The sequence below is a fragment of the Pleurodeles waltl genome, chromosome 1_1, assembly GCF_031143425.1.
Source record: "Pleurodeles waltl isolate 20211129_DDA chromosome 1_1, aPleWal1.hap1.20221129, whole genome shotgun sequence".
Classification (NCBI taxonomy): domain Eukaryota; kingdom Metazoa; phylum Chordata; class Amphibia; order Caudata; family Salamandridae; genus Pleurodeles; species Pleurodeles waltl.
The window spans coordinates 35,686,963-35,704,129 of NC_090436.1; the positions used below are offsets into that span (position 1 = coordinate 35,686,963).

The following is a 17,167-nucleotide window of genomic DNA, read 5'->3' on the forward strand; positions in this document are numbered from 1 at the left end:
GCCCCATCCAGACTCTTTCAGGAGCTCTCAGGCCAGGGTGCTGCGCAGAGGGGGCCTGGAGCTGAGGGCCCCTCCCCCCACACCACAGGGGCTTTGGGGCTTTTGTTACACCACTACTTATGGGACCACCCTATTAAATGCCTGACTTCAATGGCGTTTTTGAGTCCAGAAGTTGACATATATGTGAAAGACGGACAGAGGAGCAGTAACGAGAATTTGCTGGGTCAGAAATCCAAATTTACGGACTCTCTTGGAAATCCCTGGTTTCTGGTCACCGTAGATGACCGCTTTACTGGAAGACTGCAAGGGAGGAGTGAGGTCACCTGGTCAGGTCGTCCCAGGTGAGACTCATGATGCATGAAGGCACCATTATTGGTAAGAGATTGACTGGCCAGGCCTAATTGCAATGGATTGGTTTTGGAAACAGGATTGTGTTTCAGAGGCTGGCCACTGGCCAAACCAGCTGCCCCAGATTTGTTGAGTGTGGAGACTGGAGTGAGGCTGACAATTTATTGATGCATGGTTGTGCATGGAGCACCGGAGCATTGATGCCAGGGACCGACCTTTTCACACCATTCTGCACATACATGTGTCCATATGTAACTCATGAGTAAACTTAGCAAGTCACAGGCCTATGAATTAGACAGTAGATAGTACAGATGAAATAAGGCTTTGAGGGGAGGAATTCAGCATCAATGGCAGATGTAGCAGCGGAAGTGTGCAGGTGTGGCAGTTGTGAGGCTTATAGGGGTGGCTGGGGCAACAAAGGAAGGTGTATAGCTAGTCTAGCCTTTAAAGCCCAATTTTATGTGTATTCTAAGATGACTGGTGCTCCTGGGCTTGTCTTTTGAAATGAGAAAACCCTGCTTGCCACCTGTGGGACACCTACTTAAACTGCACCTGTTTCTCTGACTTCACCATCCCCCGTATTTTTCTGAAGGCGTGCTTCCTAGGCAGGCTCCTACAGTACATTTCATTGCCATAAACATGCAACTTCCCACATTTCCTGCCTGCCCATTGTGTGCATCAGTTTTTGTGAACTTGAAGATGGGAAGAGGGGTGTAGCAATTCACAGCCCTTGGCAGGCAAGAAGGAGAATATGTAATTCTATCCAGGAAATGGCATTACGTCTTGTTAGTTATAATGCCAGAGGTAAGTTCTGAAGGTGTTTTGGTCACCCCAGCGCAGCAGGGGATTATTGTCCTACCCCACCGACACACAAGGGCATATTTATGAGAGGCTTGTGCTGCCCATGCGTCACTTTTTTTGTGCTCTCAACCCTTTCCATGAGGCTACGCAAAACGACTTTGCTTGACTTTGAATGCGTCGTAGATAGGGAGTAAGATAAAGCAGCAGAAGTCACTGTGTTGCGTTACACTGTGCCAGCGAGGTGTTCCATCGGCGTTGGGGTGGGTTTTCCCATGCAACACCCATAGATTTTGACACTGCCCTAGATTTACTTAATCAATTAAACCTGGGGCAGCGATAAATATTACACCTCCCCAGAGCAGGGACTAACAAAGGCCCCCATGGTGTGGGGGCCCGAGCTCTGGGGGCCCCCTCAGCACAGTACACTGTGCACAGGCGACAGGCCCCTGACTGAGTCCAGTGGGAAGGTGGCCCCCTTCGGGTACTTTGCAGTGGGGCCTCTTTAAGTTTTGTTACGCTACTGCCCCAAGGCATGCGTAACGAGGAGAAATATTTTCATTTCTCCTTGTTTTTTCCTCTTTCCTTGTGTGCTGCATATTGCACACAAAGTGTGCAAACTGTCCCTTACTGCACCACAACAATCCTGCATGCAACACAGACACCCTTGCACCATGGTACAAGGGTGCCTGCGTTGGTTCTATGCAGCCAATTGTGCACCCACGCAGGGGAAAGGACAGGAATGCACCATAATTAATAAATACAGTGCATTCCAGCCCTTTAACCTTGGTGTAGGGCAGCACCGCAAGAAAACTAGCGGTGCTGCCCTACACCAATTCCCCATAAATTAGCCCTGGAGTACTTTATAGTAGACAGAGCAATGTCAGCATCTTCCACGTGACAAGGGGACACTGGCTATAGGTACAGAGACAAGACTATCTTTCTGACCAGCCTGGTAGAATGGGTCTGTGTCTACCCCCCTCCCACCACCGATTCCTGGTTTTCAGAGGCAGTCAGATGACAGCACAAGGGGACATTTACATGGCCATCTTAATCTGGTCCATTTCACATCCTAAACTATTTCTGTTTCAATGCCTATCAACAAAAATAATTATTTAAGTTCCCTCCTTGTATCCACTCCAAGAAAGATCCCCATCAAGACAAAGTGGTTTTCTTCTGACAAGAGACTGTTTGGTGTGTTCTACACTCCACACTTCAAGTGATGGAGAAGTTCCACTGTGCCCTGCACTTTGTGGACAAAGACTGATCACTGCCTGCTAGAGTCCATAATTTATCAAGAGCCGGAGAGAGTTTGCTAAATTCCATGTCCGACCAAGGGACAGAGGCTGCCTGCTGTCTTCTAGACTTCTGTTCTTCACCAACAGACAGATAGTGTCTGCTGTGCCCTAGATTCCATGCTTCATCAATAGGCAGATACAATTTGCTGTGTCACATATTTCTAGCTTTGTCAAATTTCAAGCCACAAAGATTATCTACTCTGATTTTCTGATCCTTTAAGGGACATGCACTGCCTTCTGCACTCGCATAGTCATTTCTCAGGATGCAGACAGACCCTTGAGCTTTTTAGGTCTAGCTAAACACACATTAACTTTCTAACACAGAAGGTCTTGTGCTCATAAACTATGAAACGAGAACTCATACTGTGGCAGTTTGATTACACCTGAATTGCCCTCTTTATCTGGTGAGCCATTGTTTGCTGTGTGCTTCCGGGCAAAGAGTGCATCACATAGTTTGTAATCTTCATAAGAGAAAGTAATACATGAAACACATGTTCTCTGTAGCTGTGGGCATATTTACAAGCCCCCTGCGCCGCCTTAGCTTTTTTACACTAAAGAGGTGTTAAGGATGCCCCTACCATGCACCATATTTATATAGTGCTGCAATGCATGCATTGCACCACTTTGTAACCTCTTGCGCCACATTATACCTGTGCCAGGTATAATGTATGCAAGGAAGGCGTTCCCACGCAGGTAAGCCCAAACAAATGGCGCAGTGAAATTTACAAGATTTCACAGTGCCATTTTTTCCATCATTTTTTCAGGGCAGGCGTTAAAGTGACGCTCCCATAGTAACCTATGGGCCTCCCTGTGCTTTGCTGGACTAGCGCCATCATTTATAGCACTAATCCAGCAAAGCGCCACAATAGCATCATATATTTTGATGCTATTTTGCTAATGTGCGCCATGGTGCACTGTATAGTAAATACAGCGCTACCATGGTGACGTTAGGGGGAGCAGGGCAATGCAAGAAATGTGGCGCATCAGATCTGATGTAAATAGGGTCCTATTTGTGTGTGTGGAATATTTAATTTATAGAATCAGAAAACTGCAAAAGCACAGGTAGTTGAAATGTTTGCAAGAGCATCGTAATAGGTCAGGTCAACAGTGGTATAACACATCCTTGAATATGTCTCCTTGCCTAGCGACAATTCAAAGTTCTGTTGGCTCTCTGCTCCCACTTGGTTTTGTTCACTCGACTCTGCATTTTAATGCCTTTCTTGTTTTCTCCATTGTTGCCTCTGTTTGCAAGTGATTCCATGTCCATAGAAAGCTGCATAGCTGTTTTGCCTTTGCTTGGATGCTGAATGCATGGCATGAGTGAGTGTGCATGTGTGCGGCCCGCCCTCGCCTCTGCTCGCATCACTGGTCGCCACACTGGTCGCCACTGGGTAACTCTTCACTACGTTTCCTACTTTTTAATTAATGTACATTTACATTTTCAGGCTTTACTCTACTAACATAGCACTCACTTTGCATACCACCTGAGAAACTTCAAGCAAACCAGCCCCCCTACAAATGCCACTCCGATCCATGTATTCTCATCGATGAACCACCATGACAAGAGCACAAATGTTCGCTTTTCTCCTTCCCTGTCTCATCTTATAACATTCAGTACCCCTGCGGAGACTCCGGTATCACTGGTGTGCTCAGCCGGCCTATGCCATGGGACTAAACCTGACTTCATTGCAGACACAGTGCTAGTTGGACCTCCATTGATGACTTAGTCCTGACTGGTCCTTCACTACAAAGATGTCTTCGACCTGAGCCTTCGCTGCTCATGGGCTCTTAGCTTGGCATCCACAACACACAAGGTTGTATTATAGTCTCTACTACAGAGGAGTTCCTGCAGAATCAGTGAGAGTACCAATGAACAATCTGCCCACGCCGGGATGCTCCAGCAATAAAGCCAACATCCAGGGCCAAAGCTTCAAGTGGGTGTTTGGGGTGGTACACCCCCCTTAAAAATGTATTCTGTAATAAAGAGTTGGGTACAGGTGCTTTCAGTCGGATATGGTGAGGTGTCTGTCTGGTTTCACCTGGAATTTTATATGCTTATACTGACAAAAACACACACTCACAAAGTCTCTCTCTCGTCTATGCCTTTAAACTTGGTAGTTTGAAAACTATTGTGTTTTAAGTACCCCTAACAATCTGCACTCCTCTGTTTTTCTACTGATTGTTAAGCTCCCCTGCTTCTCATACAATGCATTGTTAAGACTTTATGCCAGCGTGATTGTTGGGAAATCTGAAGTCTACACCCTTTCAGTCTTACTGCCCAAGCTACGACCCTGGTAGTAGGTAGAACGGTCTGCCGACTTACTCGTGCTTATTGGTGTAACAAAGGCCCCGCAGCCGCCACAGTGCGGGTGCCCCTCAGCACAGCACCTGGCCTGAGTGAATCCGGAGGGGGTCCAGGTTCTGAGCAGGGAGGCCCCTTCCAGTTTTATTACGCCACTGCTCATGCTAACAACTGTCCTGATAGCGCAACTAGAGCCTAGCAGAGAGGCACAGGACCCCCTGTAACAGCACCAACTAGTGAACAAAGAAACAGCGCCGTGAACGAGTAGAGGTCGATTCTCTCATCATTCGGAGAACAAAAACAGGTAGGAACCCAGACGCGGTGGAAGCTGAGGCCCTCGAGATGTAAAAGACCCCCATAGCACCCTGCAGCTGGAGATAATATTATCGCTTACATTGCATTATTATTAATATTATTATGATTATGATGATGATGAGGATGACTATTATTATTATTAGCATTATTGTTATTATTAATATTGGATTATTACTGGCATTATTATTATTACTGTTATAATTATTATAATAAGTATTATTACTATTATTGTTATCATTATCATCATTGGATGTATAATTGTTATTATTAAAACTAGTATTTTTTATTATCATTATTGTAATTGGATTTATTATTACTGGTATTATTATTTTTGCTGTTATAATTATAATTATTATTGTTGCTATTATTATTATTGATACTAATATTAGATGAATTATTATTATGTGTTATTATTGATGTTATTATTAATAATAATAATGGTATTACTATTGTTATTATTATTATTGATATTGATATTATTATTGGATTTACCATTATTATTGTTGGGATTATTATTATTAGCATTAGCAGTAGTATTATTGCCAGTGCTGTTATAATTTTAAGTATAATGATGATTATTATTATTGCTGTTGTTTTTATTATTATTAATGGTGTTACTATTATTATTAATATTGCATTTATTATTAGGTGTGGCACTATTGTCATTGCTGTTATTATAAGTATAATAATTATTATTGGTGGTGGTTTTATTATTATTAGCAGTAGTAGTAGTATTGTCATTGCTGTTATTATAAGTATAATAATTATTTTTATTGTTGGTAGTGGTTTTATTATTAATATTATTAGTAGTAGTAGTATTGTCATTGCTGTTATTATAAGTATGATAATTATTATTATTATTGTTGGTGGTGGTTTTGTTATTGCATCATTATTATTATTATTGGTAGGCTTTTCTCTAACGCTACGAGTGCGCGCCCAGTGGCCCTGCCGCTGCTAGTATCTTCCAGGACCCGGGGGTCTGAGGGCGGGGGGTGTACAGCTCTCCGGGTCAGATGAAGAGACGCAGGTGCCAGGAAGTGACGTCCCCTCTGTATACTTCCTGTCGTTTATGAGCGCGGAACGCATCTACGGAAGCCTGGAGGTGTCCTCCATCTGGGGCTGGTGCACTCAGAGGGCTTTGCTAGCCCGGGGCCCTTTCCCCACTTAAAGTTGTGCGAGTGCGTTTCACCCTCTGACCTCGGGCCCAGGTGCTGGCTCTTATGAAGCTAACTTCATAGGCCCAGCCTACGGAGCCCCGCGAGGGTCAATTCTGGCAAAGCCGGCTCAGCACTTTCTGCGCAGCACAGTGTGATGGAAACATTGTGGGTTTACAGTGAAGCGCCAGCGGTGCACAGGGCCTCCCCCTGCAGGGCTGGGGGGACACGGGGCCCGTGTTAGGCAAGAGAGCCGTGTCAGCGCCTTCGAATATACCAGTGGTCAAATCCCACAGGATTTCATTGGATGTGCATAATGCTATTCCTTGAAATATCACTGGCAAAAGAAAAAGAATACATTATATGGGTCAATATGTTTTAACTTGAGATGCAGGCAAGAAAGGTCTGCCTGAAAAGCAGGCAATGTGTGACCGAACCCACACAGGTCAAGTGCAACCAATGAATGCATGCATCAACCCAAAAGATGGCTTAGAAACATACCACGTCACCACTAGACACAAGAAAAAAGCACTGCTAAGTCAGAAGATCTGGCCTTGCAAGCTGGTGCAATGATTACTCCATTTATTTTTTAATTACATGCCTGTGCCACAAAAGTTAAAAGAAGGAACAAAATGACACCTCCCAACCAACCGTATGCTTGCAATTAATTATAAAAGAAAATATAAACATTGCTTATAATAATTAAACGTGATTCATAACTGGTTCAGAGAAAGGGTTGAATTGGCTTTGCCAAACCTGGAATTACTGTAACCAGAAGTACACAAAGATTACAAAAATGTAATATAAGGGGAAAGGATTGAAAGAAAAAAAAAACATTGGCAAAATAAAGTATTCACCTAGCAGCCCTGACACTGAAGTGCACTTCATTTTATGCACAAGTGGTCAGACAAAATGGTGTCGGTCACAGGCCAAGACAAGCCAATGGCTGAAGTATATGGACCATTGCGCTAATGTGGTGAGTGTAAGCAAGTGTCAATGATGGATGAACATATCAACGGGTCATATTTTGGGCAAGAGTACCGCCACCCTGTTGGCAGTACTCTTCTCCAAAATACCGCCGTCCGCCAGGTCATAATGAGGGCCATTGATCTCAAAGTGTTCCAAATGGTGTGCATCATGCAATGGTTTCTTGAGGAAGTAATGTATCCACACTCTCAGATGGTACTGTAAATGTTATTCCCCAGCAGTTTGATAACTAAAGCGACTAATAACTGCGCCATGTGTGGCACGTTTCGTCCAGTGACGTTTGATCCTTTTATGTTAGAACCAACATGTGTTGTCTATATCTGTAAAGTACACATCAGAAGGAGGACTGTATGTCAATTGTAGCAAATCCATAAGTATACGTAAAATGCTCTGGGACCAAGTTCATGTTTTTCAGGCACATGCTGTACTTCAAGCATATTCTTTGGGTCTGATGTAAACCAAGACGTTTTGATTTTAATAAAATTATATGTATAATATATGTACTCACCAGGGCTTTCAGACAGACCTCCGCAGCCATTTTGCCGTGGTTGTGTCATTCACATTTTCTTGTGCTCACTACATATACAGCCTGAAGCAATGGGTCAGCCCACTTCAGCTATTGGCTACCTTCACTGTCAGCGCTGGCGTTCTACTCTTTCATTGGAGCACATCCACACACAAGGTAGTTCCCTCAATATCAGAGGCTTCTTTTGCAGTGTTTGATTTTAAGACCAGAAAAATATGTTTTCTTGTAAGATGTTTTATTTTATATTTGGGGTGGGAGATGGCGGCTTTCCCGGCAATATAATTTTTGAAAAGCAATGACAAAACAAAAAAAGACAAACCGGCAATGTACCACTCCGTCCACCAGGGAGGTAACAGCCGCTGAGCTGGAGACTCCGGTCAGCCAGGCGGCCGCCACAATCCCACCCTCTGGATTATGACCCCGCCCACCGCCATGGTTTTCGTGACAATCATACCGCCACAAAAACCATGGCGGTAGGCACTATCAGTGCCAGGGAATCCCTCCCTGGCACTGATAGGGGTCTCCCCCACCCCACCCCTCCCCTTCAAACCCCCTGACATATACACACATACACGCACATACATACACACCCCTACACACACACAGACAGACAATCACCCATGCATGCATACATACATACACTTGCACATCCAAACTCACAATCATACATCCAGGCACACACACAATCACACAACACAACATGCACGTACACACACACCCACTCATGCACACACGCATTACACCCACATTCACGCATTCACTCACAGTCACACACACCCCACACATGCACACAACACCCTCCACCCTCTTCTCCTGTCGGAGAGCCCGACTTACCTTGTTGCAGGGGTCCTCCGGCAGGAGACGGGACACAGCGCTGCTGCAGGCAGCAGCATCCGCCAGCAAAACACTGCCAGGATGTATCATGGAACATGATACAGTAGGCAGTGTTTTGCTGGCATGGCGCTGCTGCTGGCAGTAGCGCCACCTTACCACCGTCCGCCGCCATGACCGTTGACGGAATTCCGCCAGCCTTCTGCTACGGTCATAATGGCAGGGACGGTCGGTAGCCATGGTGATGGTATGTTGGCGGCCGTCGCTGTGGCGGTAGGTGGGCAATGCCGCCAATGTTGTAATGAGGGCCAATGTATGTTAAAACGGTAAAATAGTGAGATCACCCTGCACCAGAATGTGCCACATAATTTGCCTTTTCTTAATGCATAATATCACAGCTATGCCGCATAATTCCAGCAGCCTTCAATATTTATGGGATGCTTCATGTACCAGTATATATTAGTTCTCTCATTCACTGGATAGCCAGCCCTAGCTTCCGCTTATTACACTTTTAGGGGCTTAATTACAAGCCCCGTGGCGCAGGGCAGCACAGCAAGTGAGCTTGCTGCGCTGCCCTGGGCCACAGGGAAATGGCCAAAATGTGCTGTATCTAAAAGAAACGGCGCATTTCTGTCCTCTCCCACTACACTGGTGCACAATGGGCTGCCTAGTGCCAACGCAGGCACCCTTGAACCAAGGTGCAAGGATGCCTGCGTGGCCAACAGGATTGTTTCTGTGCAGGAAGGGACAACTTCCTGCACAAAAATAATCCATGGAGGCTGTTTCCTATTTCTATGTGTGCTGCAGAATGCAGCACACATTCTGCAGCACACATAGAAAGATGAAAAACGAGGAAAAGTAAAGATATTTCTCCTTGTTGCGCCTCCCCTGGGGAGGTGTAAGATTTTGATGCATTTTCAAGTTTCCAGATTTTTGTACATCTGGGAATGTGTCAAAACCCATGGGTGTTGCGTGGGAAAACCTACCTTACCCCATATCTACAGGGCCATGTAAAGTGGCTCTGCATGGCCTTGTAAATATGTGCCTGCACAATACACTGCCAGTGCGTCACAAAAAATCATGCACTGGTGGCACAAGGGGCGTGTAAATAAGCCCCTTAGTTGTTGTGCAGTTCATTAATTTGCCTCGCCATTACTAACATGGAGAATGGTTATTACAAGGAATCCTATGCTCTACTCATATTGTTTGTTTTTATTACATTTTTAAAAATAAATTACATAAGGCAGTCAGCACATGTACTATAGATTTTAAGCATGGGAAAATATAAAATTGGTTCTGGAGACCTGTCACCCCTAGGTGACATTTTTTCTCGCCTGCTTGGGACTCGCTGGTATGCTAAGCCGCAGGTATGTTTTACTCCCTTTATTACCCACGTCTGTGTTATCCTGTTGTGTTCAGTTTATAGACTTGGTTGTTGCACCCCTACCATTGATCCAGCTTTTCTTTGCATCTACCTACAGCAAGTGTATCAGTTTATGAGAACCATTCATTCCATATTTTCTTATAGATTGTTTCTGTCGTATATCATACACCTGTCTACACCTCCTTCCTAGACCCCCTTTAAGGTTACTTTTCAGTTGGCGACACGGTGTCTCATCTGGAAGTAATTATTTTGGGTTTCATAAAGGAAATTGCACAACTGCAAAAAACAGATTTTTGTACTAACTGCAACATTCCACTTCTTATCCTCCACAGTAGGGAATTCAGCATTACCATTTTAGTTGGACCAAGGCATCAATTTCTCAATCGCTATTGGATATCCAGCAGGCAGCTAAAGTATCATCTCTTCAACACCTTCCATTTGTAAACCTTCAGTGGCCATAGACAATTCCCAATCCAGTCCAAGTTTGGCCAAGTTGAATTCTGTCCATTGTAGGCACTGTCCATAAGCAGGAAAGATGGCAGCCACTGAGCGTGGCGGGAGCTGTGCGGTGTGTGCGTAAGAACCATTGTATGTCAGTGGAGTGCAACGAGTGATGGCTGAACCATGGGTTTAACTCCGGTCTTTCCCATTTCTTCACCTCTGACAGGTGAAAGTCTTTGAAGTGGGCATTGAGTTGTGTGACCTCTTTGCCACTGTTGTCTACTGGTTTATATCATGGATTATATGTACATCTGCTGAACATCTGTGGCCCTGCCACATGCCATGTGACTTGACACTCTCCTGTACCCCTGGTGCTCATAGATTGCATAGCTTTACGTAAAGCCTGAAAATATATGAAAATACATTCAGAGAGAAGGAAACATCTTGCAAGAAGATATTTGAGCAAGCTTTGGGGGGAAAGGGAGACACGCTGAGATTGATATATCAAAGACACTTATAAGGTTGTTTTCCAATTTATTTTCTATTTCACCTTTCTGCATATTCAGAGCCCAACCATTAGGCACACTCTTAATACTCAAAACTCAAATGCCATTTTTTTCTAAAAGCTAACTCAAATACCAGAACTCACATGCAACCAAATAATCCACATAAATATCCCAAGGAGATCCCCCACCTTGCCATGACAATGTGAAAGATTCAACTATATTCTCCATCTACCTTTGTGTGCTGTGAAATTTTAATATCATAACAAAGACAAAACAAGCATTTGCAATTGAATGGGTTTTGCATTTGATTGAGTTAGAGATATTAGAGTTGCAAATTCCTAACTGGACTCTCTTGCCACATAAATTGAAAATGAAACGTAGAACAGTTGACCTAAGCGAGCCGATTCAATGTGTCATGGCCGCCATGAGCGCAAAGGAGAGATACAAAAGGAAAAAGAAGTTTGCTTGCAGTCAAAAGTATCAGCAATTGTGCAATTATCCATGTAACAGGGTCAGTCTGCAAGGCGATAACAAAACCGCCCCAATGATACCAATGATAACAAAGGATTTTTGAAAGGTAAGCCCACGAACGAGTGAAAGTGATGAGCGTACAGTGGACGTGGTTAAAAGCCCACAAGACTTACAACATGTCAGCGCGCAAGCGCTTTGACATAAACAACAGAGGATCTGTCACCTGTCAAATTACTTCAGCATAAATCTCTTACTTTTGATGCAGAGAGATAGACAAGAGAGCCGAAAGATGCACTCCCTTGGTTTGAAGAGGTGATGTAGTTAATTGAATAAACCTGTCCACACTGCTATCTCAATGTGGTGAAAGTTTGGGGTTGATCAGTATTGGGACCATTTGCAACACAAAGGCTTTTGGACATCTCATGCTCTGCTATGGAGAAAGCTGCTGTCGACTCCAGTTGAGTGGTTAAGTTTTGGATCTGTGCATTAGTATCCAATGTTGTCTGAAAGACTTAATTAGATTGTGTTTCCTAAATCAATTGTTCTCATTGTTTTTCAATGGAAACATGCAGTCTCATGTCTGATAGGCCATTTGCTGCAATTGGATGCAGGACAAATCCTAGTCGGTTGGGTTTCCACTAGGGATCCACCTGCCTCTTCTAACTTCCTCCTTCCTGGTCATTAAGCATCCAAACATCATATAGCTTTAAATACGCTCACCTACCAACTATGTGGTATGTCCCTTCACCAATGTGGAAGGTACATCTTTCATCATCCAACCTTCACATTGCTTTACATACGCTTACCTCCCTACATGTGTGGCATCACCTTTCTGAGATGTGCAAATTATTTCTTCCAGCACCCAACCTTCCCCTGGCTTTACATAGGCGTACCTCCCTTCATGTGCAGTATCGCCCTTCACCGACGTATAAGGTGAATTTAAAAAGACACATGGATAATCTTTTAGACAGTCAGGATAATGACATCATTGATAGAAAGGTTGTTATCACATCTTTAAGGATTATCCTGTGCTCACAGACATGCACATTCCTCTAACGGGCCAGCTCCAATTGAGGAAAAAGTGCAATACCTACCAGTGGCGTAGCGTAGGGGGTGCAGGGGGGGCCGGCCGCACCGGGTGCAACATCTTGGAAGAGACTAAATCCACGGGTTAGGGGGCGCAAATTACTTGCCTTGCCCCGGGTTAGGGGGCGCAAATTACTTGCCTTGCCCCGGGTGCTGACAACCCACGCTACGCCACTGATACCTACACACAGGAGTAAGTTACACAGAAGTATGTCTCTGCCGTCACTGTGTGTAATTGTTTAACTTAGATTTCACACTTGTTTTAACCACTTTGTGCTGAAATTTAGCATAGCATAGGCAGTAATGATAAATCCACCAATACTTGCCCGCTTCTCGACGGAGTGGCAGTTTTTGCACACCATTATATTTTGCACATTATTAATCCTGGTCCTCACATTGTCTGCGTCTGCTCTTGGTAATCGCAGTGCTCTACTCTTATTTTGCGGCAGTTTTGTGATTTGAACCTTTAAAATAAGGTGTTATCTCTTTACTCCTAATGTTGGCCAGGCATAATAAAAAGTAGTATTAGATGTTTTTTTAATATTGGAATGTCACAACATAGGAAATTTCTCAACACCATGTCATAAGAATGGCCTTAAGCCAAGTTTGATTTTTTTCAATCATTAGGACCAAGTATGTTGGGACTTGTAGTTTAAATGTTTTGATTACAGGTGTGGGCCCCAAGTACCAGCATGCTTTGCATGATTAGGGCTGTTGGCTGAAAATACAGGACTGGCTGAAAGATCCCCTATTGACATGCGGCCTCTTGAATAACTATCCCCAAGGTTTGGCCAATCAACCTGCAACAAACACCTGTTCTTTACTCCTTCCTGTGCTATTGTCACCATTCCCCATCAGAAGGTGACATGGTCAGTCATATATATTCTCCATATAGTCGTGTATAACAGTACCCAGAAGCAATCACCACTGAGAAACACCACACACATTTCTTTCTGCAGCGCCATGAGAGTATATGTTGCCATACGAGAAGCATAAGAGGTTTTCAAAGCTCTCTGGCCATTATTCACATACCCCAGAGTCATGCATGCACAGCTCATTTAACAAGAGTTTGCCTCCTAGTTCCAAATATGGCCATACCAGAATGCCGGAAATATAATCTTCATAGCCAAATCAGACTTCATAGCATCTGGTGATCTCAAACCATGTCTAAGGTCTCCAGACTGTCAAAAGTGCAACAAGGCCCAAAGCATAAGCAGAATGTAAGCTATTCAGATGCCGCTAACTGCATAAATGCCCCACACTGACCGTCTCGCGGGTGCTGATGGCTCTCTTGAGACGTCCTCCCAACAGCCAGTGAGCGGTGGTGAGTTCTCCTTCAGAAGATCCTGTGATGGGAACAGACCAAAAGCAAAAGTTACTTCACAAAGTTCACTCCATTGAGCTGCTCTGTATTTTATTTTAATGTTTTAAGTAGAGTTACAGCAGTGAGGTAGCACATGAGAGCAACTGAGCTGTAGTTACCACAGGGAGAGACATCACAAGCAAAGAAAATTTAGAGATCATGTAAGACAACGTAAACGAGAGATCCAACGCATGCTTGGTATGATTACGGGGCACAAATCACGGAGATACTACGCGTAATAAAAGAGAACAGCAATGTAATGTTGGATTATATAGCAGATGTCATGTGGAGTAATTGTGTTTTACTCCTGCCTTTGATGAAGATTGCCTCTGAACATCCAAGCCTGATTAACAAAACATTTTGATCAGTGCTTGTACCTTACTCCAGTTGTAGGTGTGTCCTATTCATGAATTTCCATGAATTAACAATGCTTGATCAGGGGAAGAAACAACCCCTGACTCAGCATGTGATTCTCCTGGAAGTCAAGTGTAAGGCGCACCTAAGACTGGAGTAAAACACGGCTACTCATAGGAAGGATCTGTGACTTGTGCCCATAATGTGGGACTGAGGGCAGGCCTTGGGGCCTGATTTAGATTTCAGCAGATGGGTTACTCCATCACAGCAGCGATGGATATCCCGCCCGACGAAATATAATTCCCATTATGTCCTATGGGATTTACATTTCGTTCGACAGGATAACGTCACTGTTGTGACGGAATAACCTGTCCGCAGAAATCTAATTCAGGCCCTTAATCCCATCCATTGAGATTGCGAGTTGGGGAAGGCCCATCGTACACGAGAGACGGAGATCACCAGAGGCTGTTTTTGGCTTGTCGATCACTCACTGCTTGTCCAGTAAGCTTCAAGGAGATAACTCCAAACCCAAAGAAATCATACCTTCCTACGCCTCACATAGGACCTACTAATAAAATGATTATACCCTCCAATACTGCCCTAACGTCAGCCCAATGAGCCAACAATGGTCAATGACATACTAAGGTGGTCACGGACACGTGGACGGACTCAGATGAGGAGCACTTCCACAGGCCCGCTCACGTAAACCCGCCCAGTTGCCACCAGACCAACTACGAAGAGCTCCTCTGCCTGGTGGGATGGACACTGAGGGGGTTGTGTTCAACAGTTCCATAAATGACTTTATCTCATCCTGGGGTGTCTGAGATGACATTAAGCGGGGTGAGGGACTTGGAACTTTCTGGCTAATGGTTTCTTTGTTCTCCTTTGAGGGAACACCTTGTATTCGTTCACAAGCATGCTAACACACCAAACCAAGAAGAGCACACAATAAACACACTCCTTAACACTGGCTTTTCATTAGATTTGTGTGCTGGAGGCATATATAAATAATGTAATATATGTGGTATTTCTATAGAGTGAACTGACCCAAAAAGCAGCAAAATTCTGTCCAGGCTAAAAGGCAAACATAAAGTCAAAGAGTGAGAGGAGAGGTAGATGGTTTGTAGACATTTAACGCATTGTACTCATGAGAGGGTGCAACAGTTGACTACCAATGTCTTCCTGGATGCCAGAGACTCCTTTGTGCCTTGCAGTGCCTCTAAGGTTGATTAACATCCCTCAGAAACTCCATGAAAGACTATTGTAACCAACATACACAAGCTCATATCACAGCCTCTATTTGTTGTACCCTCTCTCCCTAACCCAAGGTCCGCCTGTCTAATTTAGCCCTTGAGTATGTCGATGAAGGAGCCTACTCCAGATGACATACTCCTCTGACAGCCCACGGAGTACAGACCGTCGTAGGTTAGCCATATGACTGTCTGCCCAATATAGAGTGGGCTGTCGGATGGCTTTTTTCTTGTTGTCTATCACTGCCAGCTAACATCCTGGCACTGAGGGCCAGCAAAAATAAAAAATACCCCTACTTCATGGGAGAAAACTCCTATGGTGTGGGGGTCATTAGTTTTACTCTTTTCAGAAGCAAACTCCTGCTATGGGATTTTGTTTTTGAAAAAAGTAAAACTATGCAAAGGTTTCATGGATGACCGTCCTGTTTTACCTGTGTGTTTGTGTGTGTGTGTGTATGTTTGTACCTGTAGACTGAGCCTTGCTGTCTGAAAGTCTTCATCTGTCACTGTGTACTGTGGGTGTTTTATCTCTATTAGTTAGGTGTAATTTCCTTGTCCCGTGGTTTGTGCCATCAGAAGCTGCTTGTTGTCTTCCTCTTGGTCACCATTTGCTTTCTTTCTATTTGACTGGTGTCCTCTGGTCACGGTTATCACGTCCAATGTCGCCATAAGCATCCTATGACTTTTTGCTAGCCCATGTAAGTATTTAGTGATAAGGAATGTGTGTTTGTGCCAGGATAGTACCAGAATATCTTAGTCAGAATATTGCCTGACATAAATTTAGGGCCGTAATTATGGGCACCTAGCGCCACACGAGTATCACTTTTTACGACGCTCCTGTGGCGCTAAGCACTGCACTGGTGGTGTTAAGCCACTTTATGTGGATTAACGCCACCTTGTAAATACGGCCCCTTCCCACACAGCACTGTGCGTGGAAGGGGCGTTCAATGGGCGTGCCACAGCAACACCCATTGCATTTTGACGCTGCCTCAGATTTATGTAATTTCGTAAACCTGAGGCATGCTCCAAAATCTAACGCCACCCCCAGGGGTGTTGTTAGCAGGGTGCAACGAGGAGGAATACTTTTATTCCTCCTCGTTTTTTGCTTTTTTTATGTGTGCTGCATTCTGCAGCACACATAGAAAGAGCAAAATGCCAGAAATGATTGTTTATGTGTGGGAAGGTGTCCCTTCCTGCACATAAACAATCATTTGAACATGACGCTTTGGCACTTCTGTGTGTGCTGCATTGTGCAGCACACATAGAAGTGCCAAAACACCATTAGTGATTGTTTATGTGCAGGAAGGGACAACTTCCCACACATAAACAATCACACCCCTCAACACAGACATCCTTGCACGATGGTGCAAGAATGCCTGCGTTGGCAGCTAAATTTAGCTCCAACGCAGGGGGAATCGGAGGGGTGCGTCGTATTCAGTTAAATACAGCGCATCCCTACATTTCTAAAGCGACGCGGCGCTGCCAATTTTGGCACAGCACCGCACTGTGCCACTTTTCAATAAATCTGGCCCTTAGTGTCCTAAATATCATCTAATAAATATCATTCCTTGGAGATAAGGATAGAACATCTACAGCCAATGGTATAGTTGTAAATATTTGTTACACAATATTTATGACAGAAAATATTTTTGTATACGATGTTGTGACATAAAACCGGCATAGCAGGTGAAATTTGGCTTGCACGTCAATGTCTTTAGATAACTTTGTCTTCACATTATTTGCTGGCCCTGGG

At 44.3% G+C, this 17,167-nt stretch overlaps 1 protein-coding gene across 1 annotated transcript in view; it reads right to left on the bottom strand.

The window, feature by feature from the left end:
* Positions 1-17,167, bottom strand: part of LOC138259654 (disintegrin and metalloproteinase domain-containing protein 33-like) — a 371,113-nt gene that overhangs the window by 314,546 nt on the left and 39,400 nt on the right. Inside the window, exon 2 of the mRNA XM_069207553.1 lies at positions 13,714-13,793. Within this exon, the coding sequence (XP_069063654.1) occupies positions 13,714-13,793 (80 nt within the window). The remainder of the gene's footprint in view (positions 1-13,713; positions 13,794-17,167) is intronic.